The 15,235-nt window shown below is 34.1% G+C and overlaps 1 protein-coding gene across 4 annotated transcripts in view; it reads right to left on the reverse strand.

The window, feature by feature from the left end:
* Positions 1-2,222: 2,222 nt before the first annotated feature.
* Positions 2,223-15,235, reverse strand: part of ATXN3 (ataxin 3) — a 37,690-nt gene continuing 24,677 nt past the window's right edge. For all 4 annotated transcript variants that reach the window (XM_043982232.1, XM_043982231.1, XM_043982234.1 and 1 more), the window contains 2 exons: positions 6,876-6,952; positions 2,223-5,283 (listed from right to left, as the gene is read on the reverse strand). In XM_043982232.1, coding sequence (XP_043838167.1) covers positions 5,272-5,283; positions 6,876-6,952 — 89 coding nt within the window. In that variant the 3' untranslated portion in view covers positions 2,223-5,271. The remainder of the gene's footprint in view (positions 5,284-6,875; positions 6,953-15,235) is intronic.

The following is a 15,235-nucleotide window of genomic DNA, read 5'->3' on the forward strand; positions in this document are numbered from 1 at the left end:
ATTTAACTTTTCTAAGGACCAGACATGAAAACCTTTGTGTGTGAATAATTCTAAATGAAACCAGACAGAGTTGTACACACTAAAGGGCTGCAGAGTTGGGCCCTTAGAAAACAGCACTGTCACAGTGCACTTCTACCATGGTCAAAACAAAATGTTTTGCTTTTATGATGTTTTCCATAAATTCTTTGTATTTAAAATGTCCATTTATACAGAATGTTAGTTACAAAAAGCTATTACCTAGTAATCCAGTGGTATAGAAATCAATCACATTTCAAGTTTTTATATTTTCCTCTTTCAAAAAATAAGACATTAGGCTATTTTACAAATGCGCACATGCGCTCACCCCCCACCCCCCAAACATACACACAAATCCCACCCCAAAACACTCATCTTTGATCTGTGTAAGATGACAGAAACATATTTGGTGTTTCTCAAAATAAGATATAACTGTTAACCAATTAGGCCTAAAAGGTATTTTTCATATGCATTTTGCTAATGCCTGCCATAGCTTTGTCTAAAAGACCCAGGTAGTTTTAAAACCATGATATATTTCCTTTATTTCACCAATTAAACATGCCAACTTCTATGTGAGAACGGAACCTATTAACATTCAAAATATATGGAAGAATGAGATTAAGAAATAAGGAGGGCTTTGTACAGGCAAATTTTAAAAGGCAGATCAAATTTTGGATTAATTATGATACGATCCATTTAGACCTTGAAAAAGGAATGAAGCTTTGTGTGTGCAGAAACCCAAATCTGCATTTTTTTTACATCTTTTTGCTTAAAGAAAAAAAAAAGAATGAAAGAAACCTTTCATTTTAAAAGTATAGAAACAGTAATTACAATGAATTAAAAATTTATCAAGAAGTAATATAATCTTATCACTTTTAGGATGAGAACTTTTAAAGAAGTTAATAAAAACAACTCCACTTTCCTCAGGTCCACCTTTTCCTACCAAAATAATTATAGGAATGTTTCTAAATCTCAAAGAATTTAAATTACTATTAATTGCCTTTAAAATTTCATTTGCAATCATGATTGGAAAAACTCAATGGCAAATATTTCAAAGCATGAATTTTCTAAAAAGAAAAAACTCACCTAAGAAAAAAACTAAAAACAAGCCAAACACATTTTCATTTATTTTTCCTTTACATTTATTTAGACTTTTTTTATCGTCTTGAATTGAAATGTTTATCACCTCAAAATCATGTTATTTATTCTAGGAAATGTATTAGGCAAGTGTTTGGAAATGCTGTTCCAAGTAAAGGCAAAAAATAAAAATAAAAAATGTGTTTATGTGCATATACAGATAAAAGCACATATATTATGGCCCAAACACAGTAATTGATGTATTTGCAGCAAATTAATAAACTGAATCTTTCAAATGCAAAGAGGTTTTATTTAGATTTTTAAAAATTCTGTTTAAAGTGACAACTTATTTCAATGTATTGTTTTTCAACCTAATGAAAACATTAAAAAATAACTTTATGGCTTTTTAAAGCACTCAACCAAGCTTTTCTCTGCATTCTGGCAGGTCCTGTCTGCCAATACAAAAGCTATAAATACATATTTATATTACAGAAATTGGCACGAGCATAATTTTTTTTTTTTTTGGCCAGGACAGTGAGGGTTAAGTGACTTGCCCAGGGTCACACGGCTAGTAAGTGTCAAGTGTCAAGTGTCTGAGGTTGGATTTGAACTCAGGTGCTCTTGGATTCAGGGCCAGTGTTTTATCCACTGAGCCACCTGGCTACCCCCACAAGCATGATTTTTTAAATGGCATTGAATATACTGTGACAGGTTAAGCTGTTATTTCTTGTTTCAGTATAACCTTTAACTATGAGAAGTTTTGTTTTATGATACTAAAGTGTATATTTGATTTTACTTTTATTGATGTACTAGACTGTTAGCAATATACCGCCTTAATTTAGGAAAATCTTGATGTGACAATTCACTTAAAAAAAAGCATCTCCACTAATAAAACAAAATTTTATTTGTTTAAACAATTAAAAAACCTATTTACCTTATATATATTTTTTTTGATGAGGCAATTGGGGTTAAGTGACTTGCCCAGGGTCACACAGCTAGTGTCAAGTGTCTGAGGCTAGATTTGAACTCAGGTCCTCCTGACTCCAGGGCTGGTGCTCTATCCACTGCGCCACCTAGCTGTCCCTATATATACATATATATATATATTTTTTTTTAATGTAAAATCTATCTTTTTGAATTTTTGATGTTAAGACAGTTTGCCTCCAAATATTTCTACTATTTATACATAAATCTTAATACCAGTTGTTATTTCACTACCCTGAAATTTAAAAACTGAGCAGTACTCCTTCCATGTAAAAGTCATGCACTTATCTGAAAACACTCATTGCATTTCCAAGTTTGTCATTACCTTTTTTTTTTATTTTTGGTGGGGCAATGAGGGTTAAGTAACTTGCCCAGGGTCACACACACAGCTAAGAAGTGTCAAGTGTTTAGGGTCGAATTTGAAGTCAGGTCCTCCTGAATCCAGGGCCAGTGCTTTATCCACTGCGCCACCTAGGTGCCTGTTATTAATTATTACTAATATTATGGAGACCCAACCAAAACTTTTCTGCACCTTGTTAATCCTGTTTAATACTAGTTATATATAAGAATACATATTGTTTAAATATTAAACATTTATATTCTCCTGATTGTTGACCCAGAACAAAAATCCTTTTTTTAACATTTACAGTAAGTTCCCTACATTAGTGCCACAAATTAAATTTTATCTCAGCAGGATGGCTACTGTAAAGCTATAGAAGCTGACTTTTACACAAGATGCTTATTAGAAAGTGGTAGAATTTCGTGTACTTTTATACAATTTAAAATTTTTACACTGCACTGAATAAATGCCGGATTAAGAAGGTAGGGCAGGGCAGGGAAAGACTTCCAGCTAATTTATTTTATGCAATGGATTATTATGGAGCAGCCATCTTTGAAGCTACATCAACTAAGGAGTATAACCTGAATGATTAGAATTTAAACTGTCAAAAGTCTATATTCCATAAGATGGCAGTACATCAATTATTTTTTTTAAATAAAATTAGTATGGTATAGTCAATGTAGACAGAACTCGGCCTGAACTTTCTGGCCTAAGGGTCAAACTTGAGTCAATAAAAAGCATTAAGAATTAAGGCTGACATGTTATTTTAATAATTGTTTCACCTGGGCATGACAAGGTTAAGCCTTGTGTTTTACTATCCATTAAGAGCTTTTATTATGTAAGAAACTATCGGAGAAAAAAATTTCAATCTTAACAGTTAGCATTGCTTCTATGATAGAGGAAGTATTAACTCAAATATACAAAGTGTTGGATGTACTTTTTCAAAGGGAAAAAGAAAAAAAACGATGGAAAATTACACAAACCTGTAGGGATAACTGCATATTTCCAGATTTATTCATTACTATATTCTAAAATCAAGAATTTTATTTTACAAATTAAAAATGCTTTAAAAAGACTTAGTAGCCAATTTTTTTTCTTATTACTATAAGGTTCGCTTTGGAAAACTTTATATGGCACGAAGATAGATTCAAAAAAAAGTTTACACTCAAGTAAAAATTACTTCATCAATACAAGGCATTTCTTATGTTTTCAGCTACATTTTGCAGCAAAAATTTTTCCCTGATCAGTATGGCCACCCAGTACTGTGATAATTTTTTAAGTGACATACTACTGTATTTTTAATTTCCAGAGATGCAATTTGGATATTCCTATTTAATATAATAACCCTAAAAAAATGCAAATTTTTGCAAATGAAAACAAATAATGGCTGATGGCAGGAGCAAAATGCCTATTTTTAAAAGGCACTATTAATCTCAACCAAAATCAGCACTACTCTACTCCAATTTTTAAAAAAAGTCATTTGGGAACCCTTATAAAAAAGATGTCTGACAAAACCCTTTTTATTTACAACCTTACTTGGTAATGAATCATCCAATTATTAATGTAGTTATAGCTAAATAGTGTGTTTCAAGTCACAACATAATTCTAAATATAATTTAGTAAGCAATTATTTCCATGTGTTCCAAGATTATTGTATGTGTGAAAATAGTTCTGTTAAATGGAATACAGGTCAAGCAGCATTTATCTACATTTCCATACATTTCAAATTTGTGTAAAACAGAAAGCACCATTTACAAAAACCAAAACAAAACAAAAAAAACGGCTGCAGGATGAGATAAACCAGGCAGACCAGTTTAGTCCATTACACATATATCTTGGACCTTAAGTCTCATAATTAACACAAGCTAGCTTGCATACTTCATTTCTCTCATTTTCCTTAGCAACAGAGGAAACAACTTGGCATTAAGGTGCATAATGTAGATTAGATATGTTCATCTAAAAACTTTAACATTTTGACATAACAGGGGAGATATTCATAAAGCACCTGGAAAAATAGTTGTGTTCTTGCCAAACTCAATATACTGTCTTAACCCCTCCCTTTTGCAGGCTTCCCTTCAAATCCAGGAATGCACCAATCATAGATACTGATCCCTTTATGGCATATTGAAATGATAGAAATCATTCCTATCAAAGGCTAACTTCTAAAAAGGTGGAATGAAAACTACAGGGGGGAGAAACTGAGGTCAGAGACAATGGAAAATAAAGGAAAAAAAAAACTAGAGCACACAAAACACAGTTGTGGCTAGAATGATTTACCCCATTAAATATCATACCTGTTGTAACTACAGACAAGTGACACTAATTGCAGTATGGCCATTTGGGGCACTAAGAAACAAGCAACTATAAGAAGATGAAAGAGGAATAAATCAGATTGTTCAACAGAGTTGGAAAAAACTTGTGGCTAGAGATCCTATCAGTTGGTCTACAAATTGATTTTTAAAAAATTCTTATTTTAAGAGGTTACTGCCCACCCCCCAAAAAGAGAGTAAATATTATTATTTAGAAAACTATTGTCTATTTCCTTAATTGCTGAATGCCTCTTTGGCTAGTATTTGGAAGATATGGTCTTTAGTTCTAAACTTCATGCATTTTCTACAGTTTTGTTTTGTTTTTTTTTGCAAGCCACCTCCTCCTACTTTTTCTGAATGCTGTGCTATTCTGACATTTCTGAAATGAGCTCTGTATAGGATATCTGCACAAGGAGTCAATGTTAGGGAATATGAATATTCTGATTTTTTTAAAGTCACTTTGCTATTTTTTTCCTTCAGTCTTCAAATTATTACTAACAGTTTCCAAAGACATATTCATAGCAGCTTGAAGCATATCTTCTTCAGTCATATCATCACCTATTAAGGAGTCAAACACAATACTTGGTTACTTCTAGATAATAATCAATTAAACAGCAAACTCTAAAAGACATGCTTTTATGACTAATGCAGAAATATGTTTAATGTGATTGTACATATATAACCTATATCAGATTACTTGCTGTCTTGGGAAGGGGGGAGGGAGGGAGGGAGAAAAATGTGAAACTAGAAATCTTATAAAAACAAATGCTAAAAACTATCTCTACATGTAACTGGAAAATAATAAAATACTTTTATAGAAAAAAATAAAAGACACGCTTTTAGAGATCAAATTCATATTCAGTTATGTGAATTTTCTTTTTATTCCCTTTCTAACATCTTAATGCCAAAAAATGGCTTAGTATTATATCCAATCCAATCAAAGCTTGTTCAATTAATAAAGTAAGGAATGCTATTATATAATCAAATCTAAATTTTGAAATTGAGTATTGCCTTAACTCACCTATTTGACACCCAGTTTTCCCAATAGTAAAATGGAATCAATGTTCTCTCAACTACCTCTATGGAATGTTGCAAAAATGAATTCATTACTATAACAAAACTTGCAATGAAATAGAATAAAACTTGCAAGTATAAAATACTAGAGAAAAGGTAATTTTTTTTTTTGTGGGGCAATGGGGGTTGTGACTTGCCCAGGGTCACACAGCTAGTAAGTGTCAAGTGTCTGAGGCCGGATTTGAACTCAGGAACTCCTGAATCCAGGGCCGGTCCTCTATCCACTGTGCCACCTAGCTGCCCCCGAGAAAAGGTAATTTTTAAAGTTACAGGTGCATCTTCAAACATTTGAACATAAAGTGAAAATACCAGCTAAATATTCAGTTTCTTTTAGTTTAATTTTTAAAAAAAAGAAAAGAAAAAGAAAAAAAAAGTTTAATTCCTACTGCTATCATTGGGAATGATTTAGATTCTCCCTGCCTCCTAAAATCAGAGAATTACGAGAAGACTCCAAATTTATGCCAGGGACAAAAAAGGAATAAGAACATTTTCTGGGGGATGATAAAGCAATTAAAAAAAATAAACAGATGCTTCAGATGCTTCATTGTAGCATAAAGTGAACCTGAATTCTTAAAGGCTATGCCTGTGAAGTATATAAGCTCTATGACAGGTTCTGCACCAAGGTAGAAAAGCTTTAAGGATATGCCTGGTGACAAATACTGATGTTAAATACCAGACTAGTTAAGTCAGGAGTTTAATCACAGTCCACTAGGGAATAGATTTGTTGGCTATTATGATCCATAAAAGAAGTAAAACAAAGCAACATATATATTTGTCTCTTTATTCAATTCCAAATAAAATAAATGACAAGGAACTCTACATTAAAGTGTCACACTTTAATTTAATGAAAATGTAACTGGGAAATGTTTAACAAAACATCTAAAAATGCAGTACAACATAATGTTAATCTGTGGTTTTCAGAGTCAACATGTAGTGATCATTTCTTTTGACACCACTGATCAACATCTATCTACAGAGATCAACACACACACACACACACACACACTTTAGAGTAGACTAAGATAATAGCTGACAACTGTGATGAGAAGGTAATTTAAAAAAAAAAAAGGGAATACCTGGATCAATTTCAAGTGCATGGGCACTTGTAGTTGGCTTTTCACGTAGATGTGATATCTGTTCTGGCTGTTGTTGTCTGAAACATTTAAAGACCAAATGTGAATTTAAAAAAATACACCCCAATAATGAATTCTCCATGAAAGAAACTATTCACAAAGAATTGTTTCAGAAGTTATAATCTTCACTGGTACAAACACTGGAACAGAAAGCAAAGAGCATTTTTAGTTGATTACTTATAACACTTAAGATATGGATGTGCCCTCCCCATCTTTAAGAAAACTGGACATGAAAAAAGCTGGTTTCATAAAACAGGTAAATTAGAAAGTAGTCATGCCACCTCCCATGCCCCCTCGTTCACACCAAAATAACTCCTAATAATGAGCTCTGCTCCCCTGACCCATCCTTATCTCAATTCTCTCTCCCAAACACCACCTTTCCTAAATTCCATCAACAACCTCAAGCACATGGTCTGTCCCTTTAAAGTCTCACTACCACTTTACATTTTCTTAGTCACCCCATCCCACAAGTTTTTATCCATATTTGGGATGGGATGCTGAATACTGCAGCAGACAATTTGAGCTGGGGTTTCCCAGCTGTTTGACATTTCTTCAACTCTTCTCTTATTGACCACCTCCCCCCCCATCCCATTTCCCACAGAAATTTTTCCCAACCTTTTCATCTCTTCTCTCTCCCCAACCCACAGTATCCTAATACTTAACAACTGGAGGTTTATACTTAAAAAAAAAAAAAAAAACATTTCAAGGAGATTGAGGCCATTTGCCATGAATTCCCTGAGTTCTTCAGAATTTCTCATCCTCATACTTGCCCTCTATCTTTCCTTTTCTCTGCTCATAGAACTGCTACTCCTCACAAAGGCTAATTTCTCTACCTTTATCCTTGTTCTCATTCTCTCCCATTTTTTCCAGGTCTTTGCTTTGGCAGTCATAACTTCTCTCATGCATCTTCCATTTCTTCATTGCCACTGTTTCCTTCCATTTGCCTACATACATGGTTCAGGTCTCTAAACCTAAAAAAAAAAGTTTTCTCTTGACTCTTCTAGCCCCTCTACCTACCATCCTATCTTTTTCTCTTTCACGGCTATATTTTGGGAAAAGTAACCTCAAGTTCTTTACTACCAATTTCCCCCTCAACTTTTTGTTTAATAAACCATCTGGCCCCATTGCTCTACTGAAAATGTTCCCTCAAACACCACCAATGACCAATCCATTTTTTTTAACTGCGTTCTCCCCAAGCTTTAAAGAGCTTTTGCCACTTTTGAATAGCCTTCACCCCTTTGCCATCCACAAGCAAAGCTCTTCTGGTTCTGCACCTATCTCCTTAACATTTTTTCTGTCTCCTTGTCCTCTTGATTCCTTAATTTGAATGTTCTCCAAGGTTCTGTCTTTGGCCCTCTTTTCCCCCTTACTATGTACTCTCCTTTGGCAATTTCACAGAACTCCCATACTTCTAGCTATATTCCTAATTTCTCTTCCAAGTTTCAGGTCCATATGTGCACTATTCTAAGACATTCCCCCCAGATGTCTGACTGGTAACTAAATTCAACATGTCCAAAAACAAGTTCATTCCTTCTAAACGGGCTCCCCTTTCTGACTTCATTATTTCACTTCTGGTACCATCTGATCTTGATGTTTATAGTCATGGGTTTATCTTTGGCTCTTCTCTTTTCCTCAAATCAAAACAGTTGCTGAACTTTCTATTGCATTTCCATAGTATCTTTTGAATCTGTCTTTTCCTCTCTATATTCACCATGAGTACTTAAGTATGAAACCTCATTATTACCCATACCCATTCTCTCCTTCCAATCTTTTTGTCCTATCATGGCCAAAATAATCTTTTTTTTACATTTAAAGAACTCCTTAGCTCTCCACATTCTGGTTCCAATCTACCTTCTCAGCTGTTTCTCACTCTACTCTCTTTTCATGAATGCCACAATCAGCAAATTTGTACTACATACTCTCTCCCAGTATTACTTTGCCCTCTCTTACCTCTCTGGTCCTTTGGCTCATGCCTGGGCTGGATACCCACTCCCATCTCTGCTTGTTGAAATCCTGACCTTCAAGGCCCAACTCACTTGCCCCTCTTTCCATGAAACCTTTTCTGACCATTCCAGCTGGAAATGATTATTTCCTCCCTAAATCTCAAAGAACATGTTCCTTGTATCCAACCCATATACTTACATAACCTAACTTTTGTTAAGATGATTTATGTTCTTGTTTAATCTCTACCACTAAACTGTAAGTTCCTCAAGACAAGGACTTAGTCTTATTTCATCTTTGTATGCCCATCACCAAACACAAAACCTTAAAAATATTAAATTCAATAAATGTTTGTTGTCTTAATGAAGAAGTGACTTTTCAGGACTATCTCAATTCAACTGACTCCAACAAACATTTATTAAGTATCTACTGAAGACAAAACTAAAATAGTCCTTGTCTTTAAGGATTTTCCATTCTACCAGAGTAAACAGCATGTACACAGGTATAAGACATGGTAATTTAAAGAGAGATAGAGCATTAATAGCTGGTGTGGTGGTGGGAATATTAGGAACAGTTTAGCCAAGAATATGACAAGGGCTGTTCTTGTAGAAAAATAAGGATTTTGGGGTGGAGATGAAAACTGGCAGTAGTGTAGTGGTTAGGGTATAAAATATTCAAATACTACCTCAGACACTTACTGACTGTATGACCATGGGCAAATTACTCAACTTCTCTGTGTCCTAGTTTGCTCATCTATAAAATGTGAAAGGACTGGACTTCATGGCTTCTAAAGTCCCTTCTAGATCTAACTCTATGATCCTATGAAGAGGTAATGAATTCCAGACAGAGAGGAAAGCTGGGATGTCAAATACTGGGGCTATCATGGCTGTCCAGTTTGCCTGGAACTTTACCCCCAACTTTAGGAGCAAAGCACAAGTATGCACTGACAAACACTTAAACACGAAGAAATAGTTTTTATACTTTTCTGGAGGACAAAACCTTTTATAAGATTGTAGAATCAACATTTAACCTTCATCTTGACTACTGACTGGCTAGAACCTAAAGAGTATGTTAAATGGAGGAATATGAAATAATCTGGATACACTGGAGTCAGATAGTAAAGGGTCCTAAATAGTAAATTGAGGAGTTTGTATTTTACTCTAGAGACAAAAGATAAAGACAAATGAAGCTGTTGTGTTCTTCCCTCTCCAACAGTGCATGACAGGTCAGATACCTTCAGAAAAATTCATTTTGTTGGCTCTCTCTAGAGGATAGATTACAGTGGGAAAAGGCTAGAAGCAGAGATATTAAGGAAGGACTTGAACTAGAGTGGTGGTCATGTGAGTAGACATACAAGGATAATAAAATATGTTGTAGAAGATGAATTGATAAAATTTGTCAACTGAATGGACAGGAGGACAGGGAGTGAGTCAGGGAAAAGAAGTCAAAGATTATTTTGATATAATGAACCTTGGAGGATGATAGTAATCTTGACAGAAATAAGGAAGTTTGGAGGAGTAGTTCTGGGAAGGGGCAGAGGGATGATGAATTCCATTTTAGACAAGTGCACTTAAGATGCCAATGGGACATTTAAAGGTAGATGTTTAGCAGGCAGGTGCCAAACTAGAGTTTGGCAGAGAAATTAAGGTTGGATTTCCAGATAGATGTACAACATTCAGATGTACAAATAATGGCATCCTTGGAAACTGAAGAGATCATGAAGGGACAGAGTATATAAGGGAAGAAAAAACACTTAGGACAGAGTTTTGTTGAGACACCCAAACTTAGGGTATAGGAGATAGATCAACCAGGAAGGAAGGCTGAAAAACAGAAGTCAGATAAGAGTACCAGTAGAAAGCAGTATCTTAGAATCAAGGGAAGAGTATCCAAGAGTACATAGTTATCAACACTGTCAAAAGATGCAGAGAAGTTAAGTATGACCAAGAAAAGGTCACTGGATTTAGTAATTTAAAAAAAAAATTGAAATCCTAAAGAAGAAAGCTTCATTGGAATAATTAGGGTTAAAAGCCAGAAATTAATGAGTTGTGAGGAAACAGAAGCAAGGACTCTTTATGAATCCTTTAATAAGGGAAGGTATGTCTGGGATAACAACTTGAAGAAATGGAGAGATAAAAGAATGAAGTTTTAAGAGTTTAGATAGAACTGGTTATGTTTATAGACAGAAGGGAAGAAGTCAGTAGAACAGACTGAAAATGAGAGAGATGGAGGGAATGATTTGATTAAGTAAGCTACTGGAAGAGACAGGAGGGGCTGGGATCAAGGAAACTATAGAAGAGATAGCCTTGATAAAAAAGGTCACTTCTTCAGAGACGAAAGGAGAAGTGGTGAAAACAGGTTTTAAGTTGTGGATAAAGGTCAAGATGGATGGCTTGAATTTTCTCAGGAAAATCGGAGATAATATCACCTTTCTGTTGTTGGGTTTTGTTGGTTTTTTTTGCAGAGCAATGAGGGTTAAGTGACTTGCCCAGGGTCACACAGCTAGTGTCAAGTCTCTGAATCGGGATTTGAACTCAGGTCCTCCTGAATCCAGGACAGGTGCTTTATCCACTGTGCCACCTAGCTGCCCTAATATCATCTTTTTGGATGGGGCTGTCTTGAGGGGCTTCAAGAGAAGGTTGGGAACAGTTATCTGGGGTATACGATAGTCAATTAGTGAAGAATAAAAGGATTTTACAATATTTCAGTGCAACAATAAGGACCTAATCATTACTATTATATAGCTATTTCTACAGGTATTCAGAAGTAGAGATAGATGTTTGGCAGGGGTGGGTGTGTGAGGAATGATGGCTGAGGACCATGGTAAGAAAAGGAGATAAGGGATTTAAGAATGGAAATTAGTATATAATTAAGCTGGTTAACAATAATGTAAAGGCTACGGTAAGAAGAAACTGAAGTCAGATAAGGAATAATGGATTAGGAGAAATGAGAGGAATGTTAACAATGAAGACAAATAATGGATCCATAGAGTAAGGGAGAGATGGAAAGACAGGAGATTATGATAAAAAAAAAAGTAATTTCAGACCATCTAATACATAAAGTAAAGCATATCTTTATATTTTACAGAACAAATTAAAGGACTTAAAAAATAAAAATTGTTAAGAAAATCTTCTGATCATCAACATGCATTATAACTAGTCAAACTGCACTTTTAGGATATAAAATCTTAGAAGTAGTGGTTTTTAAAATGAAAAAACAGGAAGCTTATTTTTTACAAGAAAAATGTAAAAAGCTAACATATATTAACTGAGCATATGTTGCTATGTTGCTTATAATTAGCAACATGCAAAATTTGCAAAAGTAGATCTCGATTCAACTGATGACAAAGCAAAAAAATTTTTTGTTTCTATAATATATAGTTATTCAATTATTGCTAAGCAATCTTCAAATAGGAATTGACATGCAATGGTATGTTTGTTTGTTTTTGTGAGGCAATTGGGGTTAAGTGACTTGCCCAGGGACACACAGCTAATAAGTGTCAAGTGTCTGAGCTCAGATTTGAACTCAGGTCCTCCTGAATCCAGGGCTGGTGCTCTATCCACTGTGCCACCTAGCTGCCCCTGACATGCAGTGGTATGAAGGAGAAATAACATTTTATAAAAATACAGTTAGTTCAGTGACACTGATACTTCAGTTATCAACAGATAACTTATTGAGGAATCTTAATTATCTGAACTTCCCCTTCCCCAAATGAGGAAAGCCTGATACATTGGCCAAAACAGATGTTGCAAAATCCATATACTAAAGCTATTATTGTAGGAGAAAAAAAAATCTACACACCTCAAGAGCATCAACATAGCAATGAAGGCACTAATTCTTCAAGAAAAGACTAAATTATGCCCATTATATTCCTTTTTTGGGGGCGGGGCAATGAGGGTTAAGTGACTTGCCCAGTGTCACACAGCTACTAAGTGTCAAGTGTCTGAGGCTGGATTTGAACTCAGGTCCTCCTGAATCCAGGGCTGGTGCTTTATCCACTGCGCAACCTAGCTGCCCCCTGTTATATTCCATTTTAAGCGATGTAGATGTTGGTAGTATATTTTAGAAATTTTTCTAAATGTCTAATTTTTTAAAAAAATTTCCACTGATAAAAAGGATACACTTTCTCTAAAAAATTTGTGTAAGTGAATTTGTCTACCCATAAAATGAGTAAGAGAAGTATTCTAACATTTGGTTTTTTAAATGGCCAAAGAGAAACCCTAAAAATATCTGCCTTTGGGACAAATATGTTCTCTAATGAAAATGACCATTGGGTGTCTTAAGATGCCAGAAAAAGAAGCCTTATTAAGCATACAATGAAATAGTCATATTTCTATACATATTCCCTCCTTCCACAATCAAATTACCTACCTTCAAACAATGAACTCTTGCTTGATGGCTTTTGGATCTATTATTTCATTTATAGTATGAAGAAATTTCAAGTACTACATGCCTTTTTAATGTATGATTTTTTAAATGCAACTTAAAAAATTATAAAAGTTTGAGGGAGTTACTTAAAAGACATCTATCCTTTTCAAAGACATTTATAAAGAGTAAAGGGGAAAAGGGCTGTGGTTTAAATACTGATCTAAGGACATTTTTAATCATTTGGGTAAATGATGGCTGAAACAAGACATACACTTAAAGCCTTCTTTATTGACTAGTTATACACAAAGTAAATCAAATGGCAAAGAGTATTAAGTAACTACCTTCAACACACTTTGTGTGTTATTTTCATAATGTTGCAATTATACTTGACTATCCTATATTTACACTCAGATAATAGATATATGGATCCAGATTTGGCTTACCTGTTACCAAGTTATAATTTCTGACTTTTTCTTTAGATTTTGTTTGCTTCTTTATGATGTTCTAGATTTTAGGGATTAAAAAATTTTGGAATTTTTCCTATTCCGTCAGAAACTACTGGAACAATATTGTTAAGTTACTTAGATATTTTGAGAGATATATTAACTTTTGGGTCACCAGCAGCATTCACCCAATTTTAATTCCATTTAAAAAGATCCCATTTAAGAGTACCCAAAGAGTTAATATATTTTCTTCAAGGATATCATTCACAGAATTGGCTAAATGTAAGTTCTGATAATAAGGCTATAAATTTCTTGAGAGTACTGTATTCCTTTTTCAAGCTAATGTTTTCAAATCAGTAGTTCTGAAAGTAGACAGTTGGCTTTTGATAGCAAAAGGTGGAGACATTTTTCAAAGAAAGCAAACTGCTCTTCACTTTTAAAAGGAACTATCCAAATATGAAAATATAGTGCTTAAATGTACAAATGTTATTAAACTTTGAGGTTCACACAGCAAAGATAAATTCACTACAGTAAACTTTTTACACTAAATTACTTCCACAGTAATTCCAATGAAAATCAAGATTTGTGTAGGAAGATATCAGAAATGTCATTTTTATAGCCTTCTAGTTAGTACTTTTACCAAAATGATTATTTAGTCAGCGTAGTCTATCCTCAGTAACATTAGCACTACATGGGTCACACAGATAGTCACTTGCCCTTAGTAAGTTTTGCAAAGGGGCTGAAGAATCAGAGAAAGTTCCAGTGGATAGACTCAAATAATTGATATCTCCTTGTATTATTCAGTCTCCAGCACTGCTGAATAAATAATTTGTGGTGTTAAAAACATTTTAGTATTTGGCTACTGTATTTTATTCAATGGAATGCTTTTGCTTTTACTTTAACTATAAAAGTTTTTAAAAGCTCATTTACTAAAAGAATAGCCTTTTGTACTTCAAGAATGTTTCTTTTTCTTAGAATACACTGACAATGCCCCCCAACCTTTACATCTGCTCCCTACCCCCAATACAAATACATCTTATTGGTCACTTAGTTTTATTTTGGCAAAAAAGATAATATGAAAGAGAAATGTTATGGAAAGTTAGAGATCTATCCACAGGAGTATTCACCACTGTACCCAAGTAAAAAAATCTAACATTTAATGCAGGACCAGGGAACAACTTTTCTATTACAGGCAATTTTCCTACATAAATGTATTAATAATGGAAAACACAAGTGTCAAACATAAGTGAATTAGTTGTCTGTTGCCATGCCAATGAAAATATTAATATACTACTCACTTTATAACAATAGCATGTGAGTAATGCTATTTTTAAAAAAGTTAAAATCATGTATGTTTGTTTTCAAAATTATGGGTTAGAAAAAATTAAATGGGATAGATTCAGTCACTGAATCCTGAATTACAGAATTCTGGATGATACCTATTAAAAACTTTATACCTTTTAAAGATATGAGGCTAGAATATTAAACAAATTTACATGGCAACTGGCTGTTGGCAAAGAGGGGAACAATTTAGAGAGTAATACAAACATTGCC

This window comes from Dromiciops gliroides, chromosome 2 (genome assembly GCF_019393635.1).
Source record: "Dromiciops gliroides isolate mDroGli1 chromosome 2, mDroGli1.pri, whole genome shotgun sequence".
Taxonomy (NCBI): Eukaryota; Metazoa; Chordata; class Mammalia; order Microbiotheria; family Microbiotheriidae; genus Dromiciops; species Dromiciops gliroides.